At 46.0% G+C, this 24,870-nt stretch overlaps 1 protein-coding gene and 1 long non-coding RNA gene across 9 annotated transcripts; one reads left to right on the top strand and one right to left on the bottom strand.

The window, feature by feature from the left end:
- Positions 1–8,633: 8,633 nt before the first annotated feature.
- On the bottom strand, positions 8,634–15,343 carry RFX5 (regulatory factor X5). 8 transcript variants are annotated; one of them, XM_054474015.2, is made up of 11 exons: positions 15,204–15,336; positions 14,481–14,598; positions 14,197–14,325; positions 13,920–13,953; positions 13,095–13,177; positions 12,717–12,836; positions 12,406–12,525; positions 12,186–12,267; positions 11,681–11,882; positions 11,344–11,444; positions 8,634–11,181 (listed from the first exon to the last, which is right to left on the bottom strand). In XM_054474015.2, exons 3-11 carry the CDS (start codon positions 14,310–14,312, stop codon positions 10,189–10,191), a joined length of 1,851 nt encoding a protein of 616 aa, XP_054329990.1. In that variant the 5' UTR covers positions 14,313–14,325; positions 14,481–14,598; positions 15,204–15,336; the 3' UTR covers positions 8,634–10,188. The 8 variants fall into 8 exon arrangements, with proteins under 8 accessions (XP_054329990.1, XP_054329995.1, XP_054330089.1 ...); XM_054474020.2 differs by having other exon boundaries at positions 14,571–14,598; positions 15,204–15,289; XM_054474114.2 differs by having other exon boundaries at positions 15,144–15,225.
- Positions 14,912–15,871, top strand: LOC129027844 (uncharacterized). The gene is made up of 2 exons (XR_008498714.2): positions 14,912–15,181; positions 15,625–15,871. It is a non-coding gene; the product is annotated as an uncharacterized LOC129027844 (long non-coding RNA).
- The last annotated feature ends 8,999 nt before the right edge of the window (positions 15,872–24,870 follow it).

Genomic DNA, 24,870 nt, shown 5'->3' with positions numbered 1-24,870 from the left:
TCAGGAGTTCAAGACCAGCTTGGCCAACATGGCGAAACCCCGTCTCTACTAAAAAAAAAAAAAAAAAATACAAAAATTAGCCAGGCCTGGTGGTGGGTGCCTGTAATCCCAGCTACTTAGGAGGCTGAGGCAGGGAGAATTGTTTAAAACCAGGAGGCAGAGGTTGCAGTGAGCCGAAATTGCATCACTGCACTCCAGCCTGGGTGACAGAGCGAGACTCTGTCTCAAAAAAATAAAAATAAAAAAAATAAAAAAGCTTAACATTTGTGATATGCTCTAAAATTTCTCACTTCACTGAACCTGTTTTTAAAAAATTCTCTTTTGATTAAAAAAAAAAAATCACTCACCTCTCTGTAAGATCCCAAGGAGCCACTATAGGTGTAGATGGTTTTGCACTTGGATGCTGGGTGACCCTATGGGAACCTATGCTATCCTGTGTACACATGAAGCCTCTAGCTTTGGTAGGAAAGTATGTATATGTTTTTGCACATTGAGGCGTGGGGAGGGCAGGAAATTACCAACAGAGTAAGATAATGTCATTTATTTATCTTGTTTACAAACTGGGGAAAGAAGTTGGTTTATTCAAAAGTCAGTAAAATACAACTCCAGTTATATCTTTTTTTCTTTTTTTTTTTTTAAGACAGAGTCTCACTCTGTTGCCCAGGCTGGAGTGCAATAGTGCAACCTTGGCTCACTGCAACCTCTGCCTCCCAGGTTCAAGCAATTCTCCTGCCAAAGCCTCCCGAGTAGCTGCGATTACAGGCATGAGCCACCACTCCCAGCTAATTTCTGTGTTTTTAGTAGAGACAGGGTTTCACCATGTTGGCCAGGCTGGTCTCAAACTCCTGGACTCAAGAGATCTGTCTGCCTCAGCCTCCCAAAGTGCTGGGATTACAGGTGTGAGCCACCACGCCTAGCCTCCAGTTATATCTTAAACACCCTTGAGTTAAAGAAACTTTTATAAGAGAGTGAATTTTTTTCCTGAACAATATATAGATATTTAGATACATAGGCTTTTTTTTTCAGGGTAATGAAAAAGAAGCCAGCAGTTATTGCTTGAGCCCCCTACTGTGTATGAATACAAACATTAACTCATTTATTCCTCATTACAACCAAATGAAACAGATTTTATTCCATTTTATGGAAACAGCTTCAGAATAGTTGTCATTATGGGTTTGTTGTTATTGAGACAGGGTCTCGCTCTACGCAGGCTGGAGTGTAGTGGTGCCATCTCGGCTAACTGCAGCCTCAACCTCCCAGGCTCAAGTGATCCTTCCACCTCAGCCTCCTGAGTAGCTGGAACTACAGGTGCACAGCACCACGCCCAGCTAATTTTTTGTATTTTTTTTTGTAGAGATGAGATCTCGCCATGTTGCTGAGGCTGGTCTCGAACTCCTAGGCTCAAGCAATCCTCTGCCTCACCTCCCAAAGTGCTGGGATTACAGGTGTGAGCCACAGAGTCTGGCCTGATTATTCCAGTAAACAAATGCCTCCCTATGAACTTTTTTACTTTTAGAGATGAGGTCTTGCTCTGTCTCTTAAGGCTGGGGTATAATGGCACAATCATCGTCCACTTCAGCCTTGAAATCCTGGGCTCAGGCAGTCCTCCCACCTCAGCCTCCCAAGTAGCTAGGACTACAGGTGCATGGCCTGTTGCTTAGCTTTATGAACATTTCTTTTCTTTTTTTATTTTGAGACAGGGTCTTGCGCCTCTGTCACCCAGGCTGGAGTGCAGCGGTGCCATCTCAGCTCACTGTAGCCTCCACCTCCTGGGCTCAAGCAGTCCTCCTACTTCAGCCTCCCAAGTAGCTGGGTCCACAGGTGCATGCCACTACGCCTGGCTAATTTTTTTGTGGAGATGGGTTTTGCAATGTTGCCCAGGCTGTTCTTGAGCTCCTAGGCTCAAGCAATCCTCCCACCTCAGCCTCCCAAGTAGCTGGAATTACAGGCCTGGCTCCACTGTGCCCAGCCTGAGCATTTTTTTTTGAGACAGATTCTCCCTCTGTTGCCCAGGCTGGAGTGCAGTGGTGCAATCTCGGCTGACTGTAACCTCCACCTCCCAGGTTGAAGCAATTCTCGTGCCTCAGCCTCCTAAGTAGCTGGGATTACAGGCACACGCCACCATGCCAGGCTAATTTTTTTTTTTTTGTATTTTTAATAGAGGCGAGGTTTTACTATGTTGGCCAGGCTGGTCTCGAACTCCTAACCTCAGGTGATCCGCTTGCCTCAGCCTCCCAGAGTGCTGGGATTGCAGGTGTGAGCCACCATGCCCGGCCAACCTGAGCATTTCTATATACTGTGAGATATATGTATCTGTGTCCAGCCAACTCTCTGTATAAAACGCTGAACAGATTTTTCACATAGGATGGAATCAGCAGGATGTTTCTGGATGAAGAAGTAGTACTACTGAGAAACCACAACATGAAGTAAAACACTTAGACAAATATACAGTGACATTAATTCCCCCATTTGTTATGCTGTGTGAATGTGTAGCATTTGCTTTAATTTCTAAAGAAGGCTGATTATTAGCTACAAAAATAAACAATAGATTCATTTATTTGAGGCCATAGACTACACATATAGAGTTTGCCTTGGTTTAACAGCAGAAGGTTATTTTTTATTTTTATTATTTTTTTGAGATGGAGTTTTGCTTTTGTTGCCCAGGCTGGAGTGCAATGGCGTGATCTCAGCTCACCGCAACCTCCACCTCCCAGGTTCAAGCAATTCTCCTGCCTCAGCCTCCTGAGTAGCTGGGATTACAGGCATGCACTACCACGCCTGGCTAATTTTTTTTTGTATTTTTAGTAGGGACGGGATTTCTCCATGTTGGTCAGGCTGGTCTTGAACTCCTAACCTCAGGTGATCCGCCCACTTCGGCCTCCCAAAGTGCTGGAATTACAGGTGGGAGCCACCGTGCCCGGCCATTATAGCAAAAGGTTATTTTAAATTTTAGTAAATTTATGATAAACTAAAATGAATGATAAAACTGGAAAAGGTAATGGGAGTGGAGAACGGGAAATTGTGGAGAAGGAGAAGAGTGAGGAATGGTAGGGAGGAAGTGGTACTCCCCCAAATCTTAGTTTAGGCCTTCATCTAAAAAACTGAAGATTGTTTAAACTACAGAAGAATAACTTGTTTCATGTTATATATTTTAAAATAGGGTGGAATAGGTTACTTTAAAACGCTGTAACACTCATTAAAATCTCAAAATCATTCAGTGCTGTGGTATTCTAAAGTGAATGGATTCATCCTCAATCTCAGTCATGGTGAGGACAATATTTATTTGGATGAGTCTTATCTATTCTATCGCCAGTGGTTTATTTTACCATATGCCTGTTACCTCTCATCTGTCTGCATCCTAGTCCAGTCCTTCATCTCCTTCCACATGGATAATGGCAACAACTGCCTGGCTCATTCCTTTAACTCCAGTTCCTCCATCCTTTAATGCAAACTTCATGCCTTTCATTCATTCATTTATTCAACCAACAGATAACTATAATGGTTGTTTATTCTTAGTTTATTTTACTTTAATTAATTATTGAGACAGGGTCTTGCTGTGTCACCTAGGCTGTAGTATAGTGGCACCATCCGGGCTCACTGCAGTCTTTTCGCCCAGGCTGGAGTGCAATGGTGCAATCTCGGCTTACTGCAACCTCCGCCTCCCCCATTCAAGTGATTCTCCTGCCTCAGCCTCCCGAGTAGCTGTGATTACAGGCGCCCCCCACCAAGCCAGGCTAATTTTTTGTGTGTTTTTAGTAGAGACGGGTTTCACCATGTTGGCCAGGCTGTTCTTGAATCCTGACCTCAGGTAATCTGCCTGCCTTGGCCTCCCAAAGTGCTGGGATTACAGGTGTGAGCCACCGTGCCCGGCATTTTTCTTCTTTTTTTTTTAGACGGAGTCTCGCTCTGTAGCCCAGGCTGGAGTGCGGTGGCGCCATCTGGGCTCAATGCAACCTCCGCCTCCTGGGTTCAAGCTATTCTCCTGCCTCAGCCTCCTAAGTAGCTGGGATTACAGGTGCCTGGCACCACACACGGCTAATTTTTATATTTTTAGGTTTCACCATGTTGGTCAGGCTGCCCTTGAACTCCTGACCTCAAGTGATCTGCCTGCCTCGGCCTCCCAAAGTGCTGGGATTAGAGGCATGAGCCACCACGCCCGGCCTCACTGCAGTCTTGAACTCCCAGGCACAAGTGATCCTCCCACCTTAGCCTCCTGAGTACCTGGGACTATAGGCACATACCACAACGCCTGACTAATTTAAAAAAGCTTTTTTGTAGAGACAGGGTCTCACTATGTTGCTTTAACTCCTGGGTTCAAGTGATTCTCTTGCCTTGGCCTCCCAAAGTACTGGGATTACAGGGATGAACCACCACACCCAGACTTCTTCTAGTTTATTTCTCACTATTGTTCATACACATCACGTCTGCCTGAGAGGTCTCTTTGGGTTGTACTGCCATGCCACATCCCCACACCCGTTTTTCCTATAATGTCCTCCTCTTTTTCGCCTATCCAAGCTCTTACTTATCTTAAAGGCCTAACTCAAACCTGCCTTTTCCATGAAGCTTTCACAAATTACTCAGCCCAAACTGATGTCTCTGAATTTACAGCTTTTATGCGGTAAAGTATCATGACTTAGGTCTTTTTGTTTTATGATATGTCTTACGTTGTTTTGTCCTTGCTTTATGAGTTTGACTTGTGCAGCTAACTCCTACTCACATCTATAGGGAAGTCATCTCTGATTCTTGCCTGACACACACGATCTCTCTCTGGGCTCCCACAGCACTCTGTGCTCACTACTTATATAACTCACACCGTGCTGTGATCATTTATTTGTCTGTCTCCCCAGCTAGAATGTTTAAAGTTGGGGTCTGAGTAAACCAGCTTCTAACAAATGCCTGACATTTAAAAAACAAGAGGGAAAATATCAAAACCACAGTAAAGGATTCCTACTTCTGGCAGCATGGATAAGAGAAAGTGCTATCCCATTAAAATACAACTAGATCCTAGATAAATTACAGCAAACATACTTTTTAGCACATTGCTGAGTTCATTAGAAAGAGAAATCACTTAAAAAAAAAAAGTACAGGCCGGGCATGGTGGCTCACACCTGTAATCCCAGCACTTTGGGAGGCTGAGGCAGGCGGATCATGAGGTCAGGAGACTGAGACCATCCTGGCTAACACGGTGAAACCCCGTCTCTACTAAAAATAAAAAAAATTAGCCAGGTGTGGTGGCGGATGCCTGTAGTCCCAGCTACTCGGGAGGCTGAGGCAGGAGAATGGCGTGAACCCGGGATATGGAGGTTGCAGTGAGCTGGGATTGCGCCACTGCACTCCAGCCTGGGCAACAGAGTGAGACTCCATCTCAAAAAAAAAAAAAAAAAAAAAAAAAAAAAAAAAAAAATTAAAAAAAAAAAGTTGAAACCTATATAAAGGAAGAGCAATATGGAATAGTAGAAGCAGGTTTACCCTAAGGACAAATGCCAGTGTCAGCATTGTGATCATAGTCTAAGCCTTGGGCCTAGGCCAAGGGAAGAGAAGAAAAACCTGCAACTCCTGAATTAAACCTGGACTCTTGAAGGGGCTAATATAGTCCCAGGTTTATGCAAATGCAAATCCTCTCTGGAGGGAAGTATTCCTAATTTAGGTCCTCAGAATTCCCACAGATTAAATTTAACAAAAATGAGTTCAAAACCCCAAATATAAAATAGGCAAGGCACGCTGGCTCACACCTGTAATCCCAACACTTTGGGAGGCCGTGGCGGGTGGATAGCTTGAGGCTAGAAGTTCGAGACCAGCCTGGCCAATATTGTGAAACCCCGTCTCTACTAAAAAATACAAAAATTAGCCAGGTGTGGTGACGTGCGCCTGTAATCCCAGCTACTTGGGAGGCTGAGGCAAGAGAATCCCTTGAACCCAGGAGGCAGAGGTTGCAGTGGGCTGAGACTGCACCACTGCGCTCCAACATGGGTGACAGAGCAAGACGCCATCTCAAAACAAAAAACAAAAACACCCAAAATATAAAGTATACAAGTAAACAAGCTACCATGGACAGGACTCAGCAGAAAACAACAAAATGGATTTAGACATCCAAGATGTTGCAGAATATAAAATAACAATCCCAACAGATTTCAAAGAATTGGTGTCATAGACACTACATTCTCTGAACACAAATGATTAAGCTAAAAATCAATATCAAAAAGATACAATTTGGGCCAGGCGCGGTGGCTCATGCCTGTAATCCCAGCACTTTGGGAGGCTGAGGCGGGCGGATCACAAGGTCAGGAGGTCGAGCCCATCCTGGCTAACACGGTGAAACCCTGTCTCTATGAAAAGATACAAAAAAATAGCTGGGTGTGGTGGCGGGCACCTGTAGTCCCAGCTGCTCCGGAGGCTGAGGCAGGAGAATGCCCTAAACCCGGGAGGTAGGCTTGCAGTGAGCCAAGATCACGCCATTGCACTTCAGCCCAGGCGACAGAGTGAGACTCTGTCTCAAAAAAAAAAAAATATAATTTTAAATCTCCAGATATTTGGAAGTTTATAAGGTTTCTAAATAGTTCATGAGTAAAAGGTCATAAAGGTAATTTAAATATTTTTAGAACTAAGTAATAAAAATACAGCACAGAAAAACTTGTGGAATGTAGAGAAACAGGTTATTAAAAACTTAAAATAGTAAAGAAGATAGCCTGAAAATTAACTGGCTAAGTGTCAAAATGAATATGTTGTAAAGGAACATAAAATTAAACCTAAAGAAAGCATAAAAAAGATAGCTATAGGTAAGATCCATAATTAATGAAATGGAAAACAAATACATAAGGGAGAGGATCAACAAAGCTCAAAGTAGCATCTGAAGATATATAGGTAAAATAAATTTCTGGCGCAATTGATCAAGACCAAAAAAGGAGGCACAAGTAAACAACAGAAATGAAAAGGAAGATATGCCTATGCACAGAACAGAGATAAAAGAGAAACAAGGCCAGGAGCAGTGGCTCACGCCTGTAATCCCAGCACTTTGTGAGGCAAAGGCAGGCGGATCACTTGAGATCAGGAGTTTGAGACCAGCCTCGCCAACATGGTGAAACCTCCTCTCTACTGAAAATACAAGAATTAGCTGGCCGCAGTAGCATGCACCTGTAATCCCAGCTACTCCGGAGGCTGAGGCAGGAGAATCACTTGAACCCAGAAGGCAGAGGTTACAGTGAGCCAAGATTGCGCCACTGCCCTCCAGCCTGGGCGGCAGAGCGAGACTCTGTCTCAAAAAAAAAAAAAAGAAAAAAGAAGAGCCCGGCGCGGTGGCTCACGCCTGTAATCCCAGCACTTTGGAAGGCTGAGGCGGGTGGATCACAAGGTCAGGAGTTCGAGACCATCCTGGCTGACACGGTGAAACCCCATCTCTACTAAAAATACAAAAACAATTAGCCGGGTGTAGGTGGTGCACACCTGTAGTCCAGCTACTCGGGAGGCTGAGGCAGGAGAATGGCGTAAAACCCGGGAGGCGGAGCTTGCAGTGAGCTGAGATCGCGCCACTGCACCCCAGCCTGGGAGACAGAGCGAGACTCTGTCTCAAAGAAAAAAAAAAAAAAAAAGAAACTAGAAGAAATATATGCACTTTGTGTTTAAAAAAAATACATGAAATGCACAAAACCCTAGAATAATACTTTACCTAAGCTGACTCAAGAAGGAATAGAAAGCCCAGTCTATAATTATTAAAGAAATGGAATCAATAGTTAAAATTATTCCCACAAAGAAACATCAGTCTCAGATAGCTTTACAGGTGAGTTTTACCAAACTTTCAAGGAACAGTTTGTTTCAATCTGATATAAACTCTTCCAGAGAATAAGACAAGAGGGAACAGTTCCCAACTCAGAGGGTATATAAACCAAAGGACCATGGGAGAAGCCTCTTTAGAAATCTTACTGAAAACAAAGGCACTAACATGTACAAGAATGTTCATAGTAGCAGTTTGAAATAGCAGAATACTGAAAACATCCCAAATATCCATTGATAGGTGAATGGATAAATAACTTGTGGTTTATGTACTTGATAAAATATTATGCAGATGAAAATGAATGAATCATAGCTATCTACAACAGCATGGATGAATCTTAGAAACAATGGTAAGTGAGAAAAAGCAAACTGCAGGGGACTATTAGGGTATAACATAGCTGGGCACAGTGGCTCATGCCTGTAATCCCAGCGCTTTGGGAGCCCCAGGCGGGCAGATGGCTTGAGCCCAGGAGTTCAAGACCAGCCTGGGCAACATGGTGAAACCCCGTCTCTACTAAAAATACAAAACTTCAGGCATGGTGGCAGGCACCTGTAGTCCCAGCTACTAGGGAGGGTGAGGTGGGAGGATTGCTCGAGCCCAGGAAGTGGAGGTTGCAGTAAGCCGAGATCACACCACTGCACTATAGCCTTCACAATAGAGTGAGACTGTGTCTCAAAAAAAAAAAAAAAAAAAGTATAACATTTTCTGTAAAGCTAAAAAACAAGCAGAATTAAACACATTTTTAAAATTATATATATATATATGGTTAAAAAAAATCTATAGCAGATAATAGACACAAAAATTAAGGACAGTGGTTACCGCTAAGAAGAGGCGGGGGACAGGCTAGGGAGGAACACAAACACAATGGTATTTCAAATGTTTTAATGTATAAATTGTGTTATGGGTCATAGGTACTCATTAGTATGCTTCATAATTTATTCACGTTAGATATACTCTTTATAGATATCAAATATTACATATTATAATTTCTTAAAATCTGCTGTGGTGGAAATAAATGAACACATGAAGTCTCCCTGAAAGAAAATCAGTGTTTCTTGGGAAGAACCAAGATTCCCTGACAGAAGCTACCCTATGTAGAGGACAAAGTAGGTCTTCAATAAATATTAGCTGGTTTACTGCTTTTCCCAAGGATACATCTGGAGGGTCTGCATTCCTTTCTCATTGGTGCCGCCTGACCACAGAGCTAGCTTTTTCCATGACATCTAACCTAAACCCCGCAGTCCTAAGTCCTGACACATGACAAGACGCTGCCACCTGGTGGATACAGAATAGATTTAATGAAATGGCTAGGAAGTCTTTCACTCTAGTTGGTGGAACTGGCAATAGGGTGAGAGATAGGGAAGCAGGAATGAGGAGAAGATAAAAGTTAAGAAACAGGAAAAGGAAGGAGCTCCATCTCTAATATGGAGGTAGAAAAAAAGGGACTATCATCTAAATGAGACTGGAGAGTCCCTAGAGGAGAATGGCTTCCCTGTCCTTCCTTCTGAGACTAGAAACAAGAGGAAAGAGGCTACAGCTTGTATTGAGGGAAATGCAAGACTGAGGAGAAAAGAAAGCAGGTCTAGCTGATCTCAACTTAGCAAGCTAAAATAATAGTAGCCTGGTGTCAGCGGCCACCCAAGCAACTCCCTGCTCCTAGTTTCCACTTGGGGAATCCATGTGATTTTGGGGAGGCTGATCCCCACCCTTTTCCCCAAAGGTGTTGTCCATGATGTAGAATAAGCAAATTAGCACGTACCATCCTCCTGGCCACAGTCATTGGTCAGGGTGGACATGTGACCCAGGCCTAATCAGTGTGAATATTAGGGCTTTTGCTGAGATTTCTGGTACAAAGATGCCTTCTTTTTCTGATTGGACATAAATGGGGAAACGTGTAATCCTAGGAATGCTGGCAGCCATTAAGTGGCCCAGACTTAAATGGTCCTACAGAAGATGCAACAGTGAGAAAAAAGTCAGTCCGGTATTTAGAGACATACTGAACTACTGGGTCAGGCTTCACCTGGAGCCAGCACTACCTATGGACTTTCCAGTTACATGAACCAATAAATCCTTTTTATTTTAAGCCAGTTTGAATTAGGTTTTCTGTGATTTAAAACCAAAAGATCCCTAACCTATACATTCATCATACTTAGCCCATTCCTACCTTCCCACAGGATAGCACAGGGAATACAGGTAAGGTCACTACAGATTTATTGGTTACACTAAAGCCAAGGGTATCAAGCTGAAAAGGTCAGAAGCAGCAACCAGGTACTAAGTAGACTGGGTGACTCAGCTGTCTATACAGAGGAGAATGGACTTCCTTAGGAAAAGAATAGCCAAATGAGAAGCAAGTGCAAAGAAGGGCCTCTACTAGGCAAAGTTAACGTAGGGATATAAACACTCTTCCCCACAGACCTATATCATGGGGGTGTTGCTTTGGGGTCTTTATGCTCCTGGGATAAGGAACTTTGAAGCACATGCTCCTTTAAGTCTTTATTACCCTGTGGTGCAGTGCCTACCTCTCCCTTTGCCAAAGGAAAAGCCTCCTTTTGGCTTCTGCTGCCCTTGATGACACTCACTTTTGAGGGGACCAAGGGAATTTTATCTTCTGCTTCTTTGGTATGCCGGGAACTGGGGCCCCTTCCTCCTTTGGAAACAGTACCATCTCCCTGACCCTGGGCAAGTACTGCCCCCTTTTCAGCCTCTCCCGTTGGCCCTGGCCTCTCTGCCCCTTCAGCTGAGTTGCCTTCCCCTCCTGAGCCCCACGTGTCCCATGGTAACCTTGAGCACTGGGCAGAGTCCGTGGCAGCTGCTGGCTTGTGAGGGGTAGAATTCCTTTCCCCACTTCCACCTGACTTTTTTCGAGGGCGCCCCCGTTTCCTTTTGGCATCACTTGCTGTATCCTCTATATCCTGCTTTGCTGCTTTAGCTGGTGGATCCTGCCCACTGGCCTCACTCACAGGTACTTCAGCTGTCCTCTTGACACCCTTGTCATGTGGTCCTTGGTCACCACCTATGCCTACCTCTCTGTTCTCTGTGCCCCGGGGCTGAGTAAGTCCCCCAGGTGGAGCTCGCCCAGGCCCAGGTCCAGGTCCAGGCAAAGCAGGAACAGTTGGTAAGATCATGTTAATGATGGGCACAGCTGCTGGGGGTGCCCCGGCCCTACTAGACAGAGGCAGTGTAGCCACTTTCAGGGCACCTGAAGAAAGCCTGGGGGCCAGAATAGGTGGAGAGACTGGGATTGGCGGAATAAGTGAGCGAGGGGCCCGGGGAAGGAGCAGAGGCAGCCGAGCCACTAGGGCATTAACCTGCAGGTTATTGGCTCCTGGGGCCGAGCTCTCAACTACACTCTTCTTCCGCTCTCCACGCGCGAGAGGACCGGCCCCAGTTCGGGCTTCCAGATCCTTAGGAGGCTAAAAAGTAAAGAGAGGAACACAGTAAGGTGTGAAGACTGAATATTGGGGGAAACATAGACGCCAGACGCACAGGAGGTGGGAAAGCAAGGGACCCAACTGGAGAAGGATATACCAACCCCCAGCCCAGGGCAGCAAAGTCAGGGCCACTGACTTCCTTACCTGGGCCGGTCTCTCTGGCTTCTTGTGGGCTCCACCCTCTGGGTTCTCTACACCATTCTTTGGTTTAGATGACCGTTCCCGAGGTGCATGTTCGTCCTCTTCTGCAGAGGTGCCAAAAAGGTAATAGAGGGAAGGTGAGGAGGAAACTGAGGAATAGGGGAGTGAGGCAATTCTGATTGACTGACTGGTAGAGACAGGAAATGGGGTGCTAAAGCATGTCTTAGAAGGGTCTCCAGGAGGAGAGGGCAAATCCAAGGTGTCTCTATTCTAGTGTGGGAGGGCCACTGAAGCTGAAAGTGGCTCAGGGCTGCTGAGACATAAGAGAGGGTCAACCCACCAGCAAGCCCCATGGCCTTAAGCACATGGGCATGTGCAGATCGGGCAGAGATGAGATGCTGCTGTAGCAGGAAGCGGGCGACCTCAACGATGGAACTGAAGGACCGTTTCAGGATCCGCTCTGCCCAGTCACAGGTCAGGGCACATGCTGCCTCCACCAGTTCATCTCGAGGTGCTGGGGTTACTTCTGGGCCCATTTCCGGCTGAAGTGGGGAAGGACATGCCCAGTCACACTCCAAATTGCCCCCTCTCTTGTCAGAGACCAAAGACTATTGACCAAAGCTGAGACCAGACTGGGTATAGTAGTAGCTTCTACCTATCCCATTGCAGAAGCCCCCGAGTTCTCTTCATCCTCTGCCTCAGCTACAGGGTTGGCAGAAGGGAACATCATACCTAGAAGCTATGTACATAATGACTGAGGCTGTTAGCCCTCAAAACATGCCCCAAAGACCTCTGACTTTTACCTGGGAGAGAAGAGTGGAATTGGAAGGTGATTTGATACTTACACTGTCAGAACCCTTTAGGTCAAGTCCAGGCAGGGGTGGCATAGACACCAAGGTCTTCCTCCTTATGCCACTGTAGCAATATCTGATGCAAGTTAAAGAGCAGCCAACACATGGCGATCTCCAAGCCCCTCGAGCAAGTTAAGCTGTTCCACTCCTCGCTCTCCACATCCTAAGTCTTCCTCCCAGGTCCTCCAACCCCAATCTCTCTAGTCAAGGATACTTGGACTGGCCCCGGCCACCAAGCCTTCGAGCTTTGATGTCAGGGAAGATCTCTCTGATGATCTTGCCAAAGTTGGCTGTGCTGAGTGGGCGGCAACAGGCAAGACTCTCACAGTACTTCCTGAGTGAGAGGGGAGCAGAGTGGGAAGATACTCAGAGAAGGAGGCCATGGGTAGGCTCGAAGAGTCCCTAGGGATCAAGTGTGAGGAACCCTTTAAGAAGGCAGTTTTTATCAAGGCAGGAAGCTCTTCATGGGTGAGGGGGTCCTATGCCCACCAATCCACTCACCCCACCACCCACCCCTCCACCCACCGGTAGGCATCATAAACACTTTGCTTTGGCAGACAGGTGTCAGTGTGCTCTTCCAGGTGGTTGCGGATCCACCTATAGGCATACATGTACTCCTCATTGCTCAGTGTACTTGGCTCTGAGCTACAGAAACAAAAGGAACAAGCATTACTAAGACCCTAACAGTTGTCCTGGTTCTTCCCAAACTACCACTTCAGTAGTGCTGGACCAAATTTAGTTCACCCAGAATCTACCTTTCCCTGGTAAACCAAGTCAGGGCGAGGACTTTTCCTCTTCATCAAGGACAGCAGTTACGAGTCTTCCTATTCACCTCACCCCTTCCCAGTGAACCTTTCTCTAAGAATCAGAACCTCTGCCATCTAAAACTACCATCAAACCTACCTTTTGTCTCCAGTGCTGGGTCCTGAGGGGAGCTGAAGGTAGAGATACAGCTTGTCATTGTCAGAAAATTTCTGTACATCTTGCTGAGGTAGAAGAGAACAGAGGCAGGAGAAATAATAAGGCCAAGAACGACCCAGTGTAGGACCCTCTGATCCCCACCCCAAAGTCTAGCTGACTTACAGGGTGTCAGACTGAAAAAGGACCTTAGAAATTATTTGACAAGGCCAGGTGCGGTGGCTCACGCCTATAATCCCAGCACTTTGGGAGGCCGAGGCAGGCTGATCACGAGATCAGGACATCGAGACCATCCTGGCTAACACGGTGAAACCCCGTTTCTACTAAAAATACAAAAAAAAATTAGCCGGGTGTGGTGACGGGCGCCTGTAGTCCTAGCTACTCGGGAGGCTGAGGCAGGAGAATGGCGTGAACCTGGGAGGCGGAGCTTGCAGTGAGCCGAGATCGCACCATTCCACTCCAGCCTGGGTGACAGAGCGAGACTCCGTCTCAAAAAAAAAAAAAAAAAAAGAAAAAGAAATTCTTTGACGCTAGGTGCTCTGAGGAGCCCTATAGGCTACCATGGCGAGGAGGGGAGTAGAGGGGATCAGCTCTGACTTCATCTTTGCCGGGCTTCTACGCAAGTGCTCACAGAGATCAAGTGAGAGGCACAAAGTCAAACTGGCAGCAAGTTTGCAAAGCCAACTATCTTCTGTCAAGGCAGACAACCCTACCTCTCCCACATCAACGTTTTGTTGATGCCCATCATCCTCACATCCTCCTCCCTCAGCATTTCCATCCCTCTGTTGCCCTCTTCCCCAACACACTTACCAGGATCCCCTCTACTTTGTTCTGCACGGCCTTGCTGTGGGGAAGAGGAGAAAGCTGGAGGTCACACACAAGATTTTCCCCGTCTCTTTATCTGACTGCTAGGGAGGGAAAAGGACTGAAATGCCCAGCAGTTGCTCAAGAATTGCTACCATGGCCAAAAATCTCCCTCTGTTCCCATGCCCTTGCTGAGAGGCAGTTCATCCACAGCCAAAGTGAAGTGCTGCAGGGATCTATACTCAGGTCTTGGACAGGATTTGGAGATGTGATGAGTACTTACGAAATGGTACCTCGGAGCCTCTGAAGAAGGGTGGTAGGTTCCCCAGCCTCAGTACCACCTGGGGGGGCCCTTCCCCCAGTCTTGGGGCTCTTAGCATCAGGCTCATCTTCTGCCATCCCGGCATGAGGGCTAGAATTGAGAGGGACAGGCATAAAGATGTAACTCACACTGGCCTTCCTTTCCCCAGAAGGCCCCAGGGCACTCCTCATCTTTTTACCCAGAAAGGCAGAGAAACAGAAACAAAGCCTCCGAATTTCCCCAGTGGTCTTTTTCTCACCACTTGCCTTCTCCGAAAATTAGAAATTATTCCATTACTTCGCCAGGCCCATATATACCCAAAGAGATCTTTGCCATCTCCATTCTATCTGCCCCACCTTTCTGAAGTCTCCTAAATATGGAAAACTGTAAAGGAAGAGATAGGGGGATTGGGAATCCATGTTAGCAAGAAATTTTCATTTCTGCCTCTGACCCCATACTGCCCTCCTCCCCCTCAAAAACAACAATAACAGCCACAAAACAAAGTTCTCTAATTCTCAAAAATACTCCTCACCATTGCATATGCCTGGGAGGTCAGAAAGGATACGAACATATTCTGCCCTTCTAGGCTTGGAAAAAAAACTGGGCCCAAGTTCTCATTACTTAATCTCGCCACGACTTCCCCCGCTGCTCCCCCTCCTCACGTCGCCGGCCCCTACGTCATCTCCCACAACAGCCCATCCTGAGGCGCGCCCCCACCTCCTTCCCTTCCCCCTCCATTCAATCCCCGGTTTCTGCAAAGTGGAGCGGGGGTGGGGCGGGGTAGCGGAACTCATGCGCTGGGCGTCAGAAACCCGGCAGGGGAATGGGGTCCCAGATTCCGGGCACGTGCACATGGGTGAAGAAGCTGTTGAAAATACAGCTACAATCTTTTTCTGTTCTCCTCCCAACTCATCTTGCCCCCTCCCTACCTCTGAACAGTCGCCTTCCAACACAAGCAACAATAAAGGTAAGGGAGAAAGAGAAACTACCTCGTAGCCACCTTCACTCCAGCCCAGCCCCAAGGTCCTGGCCCAGCCGGCTCGTGCGTTGCTTTATTTTCCTTTTTCTGAATGGTTGTAACAGCCGCGATCTGCCTAGATACACGGGCGGCCTGCTCTGTCATTGGTCACTGCTGCCACCCGGAGACAGAAGGCGCCGGGCTCGTACCGGCGGCCGCTGAAGTCTGCCTGGTAACAGAATCTGATTGGTCAATAGGGGAGGGAAAATCCAAAGTTGGTCTTATTTGAGTCAAGAGGGGGAAGTCCGGGTTGGGTTTCGGTTAAAACTGGGGTCGGTTGGGACTGCAGGTCCCAAGAGGTTCTTCTCTTAAAGGGACCGCAGAATGAAAGAACGGGCGCTTGGTTCCCTTTGGAACTGTCTTTTCTTTTGCCCTCCCCTTTTGTGTTTCAGTTTAGTCTACGGTTCTCAGAGCTGCCGGAAGGGAAGAATCAATGGATGATAAAATAACTAGAAAATGATGGGTAGGAGTGATGGAAGTTCACCCCCATCACCATCACCACCACCACATGCCTAATACAACCTGCAGACACACTTACTCGCAACAGACCTGCAATCTGGGCTCTCTTTCCTTCTTGATGGAGGCCTCAAAACCTCAGCAGTTGTACCCATTAAACTAAAATGCTTTTTCCCTCTTAGTGTTCCTTGGTTTCCCGTGTGTACTTTCCTTCCAAAGAGTTGCGAATGCATTTGCATCCCCATAGTTCTGCAGTCGGTGAACCCTGGAATTTTGATGGACTCCCATGGGGGTGCTGGATGCCACAGGAACTTTTTACACTCAGGGAACATTGTACTGAATAGGTCATGGGTTCTTAACCCTCTTACTTAAGACGTTTTAAGGTTATGAATCAGACGAAAGCAATGGACCTTCTACCATGAAAAATGCACACAGAGACCAAGTTTTGCATCTAATTTCAGAGAGGTCATGGACTCCAGGTTGAAAGCCTCTTACATGGATGTATTTTGTTTTGCACAGCCGACATGTTACAACCAAAACTGTATTTGCCATCCTGACATCTAATATGTTCTCCAGGCTCATCATTAATGTGCTTTTGTAAAGAAGACAGCAGTGCTGCCTGAGCTCATCACCATTGCCCTTTACAGCCTACTTTCCCTATTACCAGCTTCTATGAGTGCTGGGGGAACCCAGGAGATTGTGGAGTCGGGGGAATAAGGATACATTGGTAAGAAGGTTTTCTTTTTTCGTTGAGACAGAGGCTCGCTCTGTTGCCCAGGCTGGAGTGCAATGGCACGATCTTGGCTCACTGCAACCTCCGCCTCCTGGGTTCAAGCGATTCTCCTGCCTCAGCCTCCCAAGTAACTGGGTTTACAGACGTGCATCACCACGCCCAGATAATTTTTGTGTTTTTAGTAGAGACAGAGTTTCACCATGTTGGTCAGGCTGGTCTCAAACTCCTGACTTCAGGTGATCCACCTGCCTTGGCCTCTCAAAGTGCTGGGATTACAGGTGTGAGCCACTGCGCCTGGGCAGGTTTTCTAATAACAGCTAAAATTTATTTGGTGTTTATTAGGCCAGGTGTGGTGGCTCACGCCTGTAATCCCAGCACTTTGGGAGGCCGAGGTGGGCGGATCACCTAAAGTTGGGAGTTCGAGACCAGCCTGACCAACATGAAGAAACCCCATCTCTACTGAAAATGCAAGATTAGCCGGGCGTGGTGGCGCATGCCTGTAATCCCAGCTATTCGGGAGGCTGAGGCAGGAGAATCACTTGAACTGGGGAGGCGGAGAATTGTGCCATTACACTACAGCCTGGCAACAAGAGTGAAACTCCGTCTCAAACAAAAACAAACAAAAATTTATTTGGTGTTTATTATGTATCAGACGCCATACCAAATGCTAAACACCTCGTGTAATGCTCACAGCAACTCTCTGAAGTGGGTACTATTACTGTCTCCATTTTACAGATGAGGAAACCCATGTGGAGAGGTGAAGGGGCTTGTCCTTAGTCACATATGTAGAAAGTGCTAGAATCAGGATCCAAAGGCAGGCAGTCTGCCTCAAAGCTGATTGTTTTGAGCACTGCCTTAGACTGCATGTATACATATTTGCAGATACTCATAAACAAATATGGGTATAACGGGCTGGACATGATGGCTCGTGCCTATAATTTCAATACTTTGGGAGGCAAAGGCAAGAAGATTGCTTAGGGCCAAGAGTTTGAGACCAGCCTGGGCAATAAAGTGAGACCCCGTCTCGCTATACACACACACACACACACACACACACACACACACACACACACACACACACACACACACACACACACACACAGAGCCAGGTGTGGTGGTGCATGCCTGTGGTTCCAGCTACTTGGGAGGCTGAAGCAGGAGGATCACTATTACCCATGAGTTCGAGGCTGCAGTGAGCTATGATTGCACCACTCTGTCATGCAGCTTGGGTGACAGAGTGAGACCCTGTCTCAAAACAAACAAACAAACAAAAACAAAAAAAAGCCGGCTGGGTGCGGTGGCTCACGCCTATAATCCCAGCACTTTGGGAGGCTGAGGTGGGCAGATCACCTGAGGTCAGTTCGAGACCAGCCTGACCAACATGGAGAAACCCCGTCTCTACTAAAAAAAAAACCAAAAAACAAAAAACACAAAATTAGCCAGTTGTGGTGGCACATGCCTGTAATCCCAGCTACTCGGCAGGCTGAGGCAGGAGAATTGCTTGAACCTGGGAGGCGGAGGTTGGGTGAGCCAAGATCGTGCCATTGCACTCCAGCCTGGGCAACAAGAGCAAAGCTCCATCTCTAAATAAATAAATAAATAAATAGCAAGCCAAATATGGATATAGACTGATGGAAAGATAGCCCTAACACCACTGTTTGGTATGAAGGAGAACCTAGAGCACTTTGGTTGCAAATAGAGTTTTGGGTAAATTATCTAGCTTAAAAATTTGCAGATAATAGGGAAAAACTGGAAGCTTTAGTAAGGGGGGAGAAAGTATCATAGTACATAGCACATAGTAAAAGAGATGATTTTGACAGCACTATAGAAGGTAGAGTTGAGTGAAAGAAAAGGCTAGAGATAGGAAAGAGGGAACTATTAATTTATTCCAGGCATTGTGTTAAGAGCTAGGGATACAAAGCCGAATAAGGTATGGTCCTTGCCTTGGGCAGTAACAATAAAAATTGTCCGGATAAGCATCATATAACAGCAAGTATTTATACAGAGCCTAATATGTGTTGGGGCCCGTTCCTTTTTTTTTTTTTTTTCGAGACGGATTCTTGCTCTGTCACCCAGGCTGGAGAGCAGTGGCGCAATCTCGGCCGGCTCAGTGCAAGGTCTGCCTCCCAGGTTCAAGCGATTCTCCTGCCTCAGCCTCACAAGTAGCTGGGAGTATAGGAGCCTGCCACCACACGGGGCTAATTTTTTTTGTATTTTTAGTAGAGACGGGGTTTTACCATGTTAGCCAGGATGGTCTCTATCTCCTGACCTTGTGATCCACCTGCCTCGGCCTCCCAAAGTGCTGGGATTACAGGCGTGAGCCACCGCGTGCGGCCTCAGCTAGATACTATGATTATCCCCATTTTACAGGTGAGGAGACAGGCATTGAAAGGTTAATAATTTGCCCAAGATTACATCATAATTTAGTAAGCTATGGAGCCAGGATCTGCACCTAGGCTCTTTGTGTTGCAGCATTTTTTTTTTTTCCTTTTTAGACAGAGTCTCACTCTGTCATCCAGCCTGGAGTGCAGTGGCATGATCTTGGCTCACTGCAACCTCTGCCTCCCAGGTTCAAGTGATTTTCCTACCTCAGCCTCCTGAGTAGCTGGGATTACAGGCGTGTGCCACCACACCTGGCTAATTTTTGTATTTTTAGTAGAAATGGGGTCTCACCATTTTGGCCAAGCTGGTCTTGAGCTCCTGACCTCAAACGATCCACCCACCTTGGCCTCCAAAAGTGCTGGGATTATAGGCGTGAGCCACCATGCCTGGCCTGTTGCAGCTTTTTCACTCTTGCTGTTTGGCGAGCGGGAGGGAGTGTTTCAGCATTTTCATTTCAACCGCTGGTGAACTCTGCATTCTTGTCCTACGACCAAGAAGAATAAGGTGTGCAGACACTGGAGAGTGAGTAAGGCAGTCAGATTTATTTATTTATTTATTTACTTATTTACTTATTTATTTTATTATTTTTTTGAGATGGGGGAGTCTCACTCTGTCGCCTGAACTGGAATGCAGTGGCACGATCTTGGCTCACTGCAACCTCTGCCTCCTGGGTTCAAGCGATTCTCTTGCCTCAGCCTCCCAAGTAGCTAGAACTACAGGTGCCTGCTACCACACCCAGCCAATTTTTTGCATTTTTTTTTTTGGTGGTGGGGGATGGAGTTTCACTCTGTTGCCAAGCTGGAGTGCAGTGGCACAATCTTGGCTCACTGCAACCTCCTGGGTACAAGTGATTCTCCTGCCTCAGCCTCCTAGGTAGCTGAGATTACAGGCACCTGCCACCATGCCCAGCTAATTTTTGTATTTTTAGTAGAGATGTTGTTTCACCATGTTGTCCAGGATGGTCTCAACCTCTTGACCTCATGATCTGCCTATCTTGGCCTCCCAAAGTGCTGGGATTACAGGTGTGAGCCACCGAGCCTGGCTAATTTTTTGTATTTTTAGTACAGACGGGGTTTCACCATGTTGGCCGGGCTGGTCTCGAACTCCTGACCAGCCAGAGTCAGATTTATTAAGCAACAGAAAAGCTCTCAGCAAAGAGGGGGCCCGAAAGAGGATTGCCAGCTATGAGGCTGAGTGGGAGGGTGAGGAGGATGGCTTATGGACTGGGAAAGGGTGGAGTGTGCTAACCGGGCCTGCAGCCTATCTTGGAGAAAGCACCACTCAGAAAGAGGTATGATAGTGTAAAGCACCAATTGGAGGCAGAAGTGAAGGCTTGGCTCAACAACTTGTCCTGGAACCAATCAGGGGCTGAAGTGAGAGCTTGGGCCAGGACCTTGGCCTGGAACCAATCAGGGGCTGAAGTGATGATTCACCCTATGTAAATGAAGACTCCCCCTGTGGCCAATCACAGAAAGGTAAGCATATGTAAAATAGGTGAAAACTAAGAGACTAAGGTGTGCCAAAGAGAGAGAAATATGTCCAGAAAAGGAGTGGTATTTGTTCATCTGGGTTCCTAGAGTAGGTATTTCCATTCAAGGATGCAGGCTGTCTCTTATCTGGGGCCTGCAGTTTAATTTTTAGGCTATTCTTTGTTTGAAGGAGTTTTACCAAGGACCCACCCTAACTGCCTACCTGACTGGTTTCTTCTTTCACCTCTCTCATTTGATTCAGAATTTGCTCTTGGACACTATTATACATTGCCTACTAAGATTGGGAGTGATTTTTTATTTTTTATTTTTTAAGACAGAGTCTTGCTTTCTCGCCCAGGCTGGAGTGCAGCAGCACGAGCTCGGCTCACTGCAACCTCCACCTCCTGAGTTCAAGCAATACTCCTGCCTCAGCCTCCCGAGTAGCTGGGATTACAGGCACGTGTCACCACACACGGCTAATTTTTTTATATTTTTGGTAGAGATGGGATTTCACCATGTTGGCCAGGCTGGTCTTGAACTCCTGACCTCAAGTGATCCGCCCATCTTGGCCTCCCAAAGTGTTGGGATTACAGGTGTGAGCCACTGCCCCTGGACTTTTTTTTTTTTTTTTTTTTACCACTGCACTCCAGCCTGGGTGTCCATGAGACTCTGTCTCAAAAATAAATAAACAAAGAAACAAATGAACAGCTGGGCACAGTGGCTCATGCCTGTAATCCCAGCACTTTGGGAGGCTGAGGTGGGTGGATCACTTGAAGTCAGGAGTTCAAGACCAGCCTGGTCAATATGGTAAACCATCTCTACTAAAAATACAAAAATTAGCTGGGCTGTAGTGGCGTGTGCCTGTAATTCCAGCTACTTGGGAGGCTGAGGCGGAAGAAACACTTGAACCTGGGAGGCGGAGGTTGCAGTAAACCTAGATGGTGCCACTGCACTCCAACCTGGGCAACAGAGTGAAACCCTGTCTCAAAAAAATAGGTAAAAATAAATAAATAAATGCAATACAATACAATAATAAAAAAGAATAAAAAGACAAGCTGCAAATTGGGAGAATATATTTTCAAGACATATAACTGACAAAGGATTATTTATTATCTGGAATTTTTGAAGACTTCCTACAAAAAAAGATAAGCGGCTGGGCATGGTGGCTCACATCTGTAATCCTAGTACTTTGGGTGGCTGAGATGGGCAGATCACTTGAGGCCAGGAGTTCGAGACCAGCCTGGCCAACATGGTGAAACTCTATCTCCACTTAAAATACAAAAATTAGCATTAGCTGCGCATAGTGGTGCACACCTGTAGTCCCAGCTACTTGGGAGGCTTAGGTAGGAGAATCGCTTGAACCTGGGAGGCAGAGGTTGCAGTGAGCGGAGATTGCACCACTGCACTCCAGCCTGGGCATCAGAATGAGACTCTGCCTCAAAAAAAAAAAAAAAAAAAGAAAAAGAAAAAGAAAAAAAAGATAACAAACTAGAAAAATGGATGGGAATTTTACAAAAAAAGCAGAAATGGCTCATAAACATATGAAAAGTTATTCCCTATATAATAATCAGGAAAATGCAAATTTTAAAAGATACCATTTCACACCCACTAAATTGGCTTTTTTTTTTTTTTTTGAGACAGGGTCTTGCTCTGTCACCCAGGCTGGAGTGCAGTGGCGTGATCATGGCTCACTGCAGCCTTGACCTCCTGGGCTCAAGCAATCCTCCCACCTCAGCCTCCCGAGTAGCTGGGATCACAGGCACGCCACCACACCCAGCTAATTTTTTTGTATTTTTTGTGTAGACAGAGTGTCAGAGTGTCACCTTGTTGTCCAGGCTGGTCTTGAACTCCTGAGCTCCAGCAATCTGTCCACTTTGGCCTCCCAAAGTGTTGGGATTACAGGTGTGAGCCACAGCAAAAGTTTTAAAGTCTGGCAATATTGAGGGTTGACATGGTTATAAATCAACAAGCGCTTTCATTCACTGTTGCGGGAGTGTAATTTGGTAAAACTGTTTTGGAAAATAGTTTGATATTACTTGGTGAAGTCAAATATGTGAGTATTTCAATTTACATTTAATATCTCAATAATCCCGCTCTTAGACATATGCCCTAAAAACACAGGCAGTAAAGTTTATAGTCTCACTGCGTGCATTAGCAAAAACTGGAAATGACCCAATATCCATCAACCCTAGAATGATGAGTTGTGAAATATTCACTGGATGGAATGTCATAGAGCAGTAGAAATTAATGAGCTACAGCCACACACATCCACTGGATGAACTTCAGAAAGTGAAAAAACCAAAACACAGAAGAAAACATACAGTGCAATGCAATTTATAAATATTTAATGTCAGGCAAAACTGAAAAATATATTATTTATGGGTAAATACACAGGTGGTAAAAATAATTAATAAAAAGCAATAGAATCATGACCATAAAATTAAGGATAGAAGTTACCTGTGGTGAGCAAGGGAAAAGAGTTTGGGAATGGTTGTTTGGCAGTTAGTAACACCTTACATAGCATCTAATTTAATACGCTTGTTTTCCAATGAATGGCCAGCCATTTCAATATATACTATCATTTTCTTCTTCTTTTAACTGTTTCCTTTTACAGTTTTATCATATGCTTTTATTGTATACTAAGTTTCCTTGTATAGTTAGGTGTATTTCTGGATCTTAGCCTCTGTTTTTAAAAAAATGTTAATGTTAATTTTTTTTTTTTTTAAGACAGAGTCTCACTCTGTCACCCAGGCTGGAGTGCAGTGGCAGGATCCTAGCTCACTGCAGCCTCAAACTCCTTGGCTCAAGTGATCCTCCCACCTTGGTGACATGTCACCATGTCCGGCTTACTCTCTTTTGTTGATTCTTTTTGTCTATTTCTCCACCCATAACACACTGTTTTAGTTAATGTTTTGAAATACTGTATTTCAAAATATAGTATGTTTTGAAATCTAATGCTGAGAGTCTTCTGTTATTGGTTTTATTAACTAAAAAAATTATTCCCATATATGGAAGATTGTATCTTCCAAATGTGGCCACAACGTTTCTGGTTCCACACACTGTTTCAGAACCTTACAACTTCCCTGTCAAGAGGTGGAGGCGGCCGGGTGTGGTGGCTCATGCCTGTAATCCTAGCACTTTGGGAGGCCGAGGTGGGCAGATCACTCGATGTCAGGAGTTCAAGACCAGCCTGGCCAGCATGATGACACCCTGTCTCTACTAAAAATACAAAAATTAGGCTGGGTGTGGTGGCTCACGCCTGTAATCCCAGCACTTTGGGAGGCTGAGGCGGGTGTACCACCTGAGGTCAGGAGTTTGAGACCAGCCTGGCCAACCTGGTGAAACTCTGTCTCTACTAAAAATACAAAAAATTAGCTGGACGTGGTGGCGGGTGCCTGTAATCCCACCTATTTGGGAGGCTGAGGTGGAAGAGTCGCTTGAACCCAGGAGGCGGAGGTCGCAGTGAGCTGAGATTATGCCATTGCACTCCAGCCTGGGTGACAGAGTGAGACTCCGTCTCGAAAATAAATAAATAAATAAACAGATAGATACATAGATAAATAAATAAATGAAAGAAATGGAGTCTAGTCCCCTGTTTCCTTGAACCTGGGAAGGCCCTTGTGACAGGCTCAGTAATTGGAATGTGGTGGAAGTGATGCTGTGTGACTGCCAAGTGTTGGCTGGAGTAGGTGACACACCTTCACCTTTGCTGCTCTCTCTTGGAACACTCGCTCTTGGAACCCAGCTACCATGTTGTGAGGGAGCCAAGCAGCCATATGGAAAGGTCATGTGTAGATGTTCTGGCCCCAGCCGAAGGTCCAAGTGACAGCAGCATGAGTCTCCAGACATGTGAGTAAGTGAGCTATCAGATGATTCTAGCATCTAGCCTTTAAGCTGCCTCCACTGACACCAAGCAGACACAAGCTATTCCTGCTGAGCCCTGTCCAAACTACAGATCTGTGGGCAAAAGTAATGTTGTCATTGCTTTAAGCCACTAAGTTTTGGGGTAGTTTGTTACACAGCACTAGGTAACTGGAACACTAAACACTCGCATTTCCAGGCTAGTTTTAGAAAGGGCTTGTCAAGTTTCATAAAAAATCCTCACCCCTCTGAGGTAACATGTTCTGATAAGTGTCCTCCCGTATTCACTTCCATTTCATTGCAAACACAGGGCCACTTAAATAGAGGTTTTGTTTTGTTTTATTTTTTGAGATAGAGTCTCGCTCTGTTGCTCAGGCTGGAGTGCAGTGACGCAATCTCGGCTCACTGCAACCTCTGCCTCCCAGGTTCAAACGATTCTCCTGCTTCAGCCTCTTGAGTAGCTGTAACTACAGGTGCGTGCCAGCATGTCCAGTTAATTTTTGTATTTTTAGTAGAGATGGGGTTTCACCATGTTGGTCAGGTTAGTCTCAAACTCCGGGCCTCAAGTGATCTGCCCTCCTCTGCCTCCCAAAGTGCTGGAATTGCAGGCGTGAGCCACTGCGCCTGGCCTTAAATAGAAGTTTTTGTTGCTATTGTGGTTGAATTTGTTTTTAAAACTGGGGATTATACTATAGTTATAGAGTTATTCACATAACTCTACGATTACTTTTTTCCAT

Source organism: Pongo pygmaeus, chromosome 1 (genome assembly GCF_028885625.2).
Source record: "Pongo pygmaeus isolate AG05252 chromosome 1, NHGRI_mPonPyg2-v2.0_pri, whole genome shotgun sequence".
NCBI lineage: Eukaryota > Metazoa > Chordata > Mammalia > Primates > Hominidae > Pongo > Pongo pygmaeus.
The sequence above is the reverse complement of the archived record's forward strand: the minus strand, read 5'-3'. Positions and strand labels throughout refer to the sequence as shown.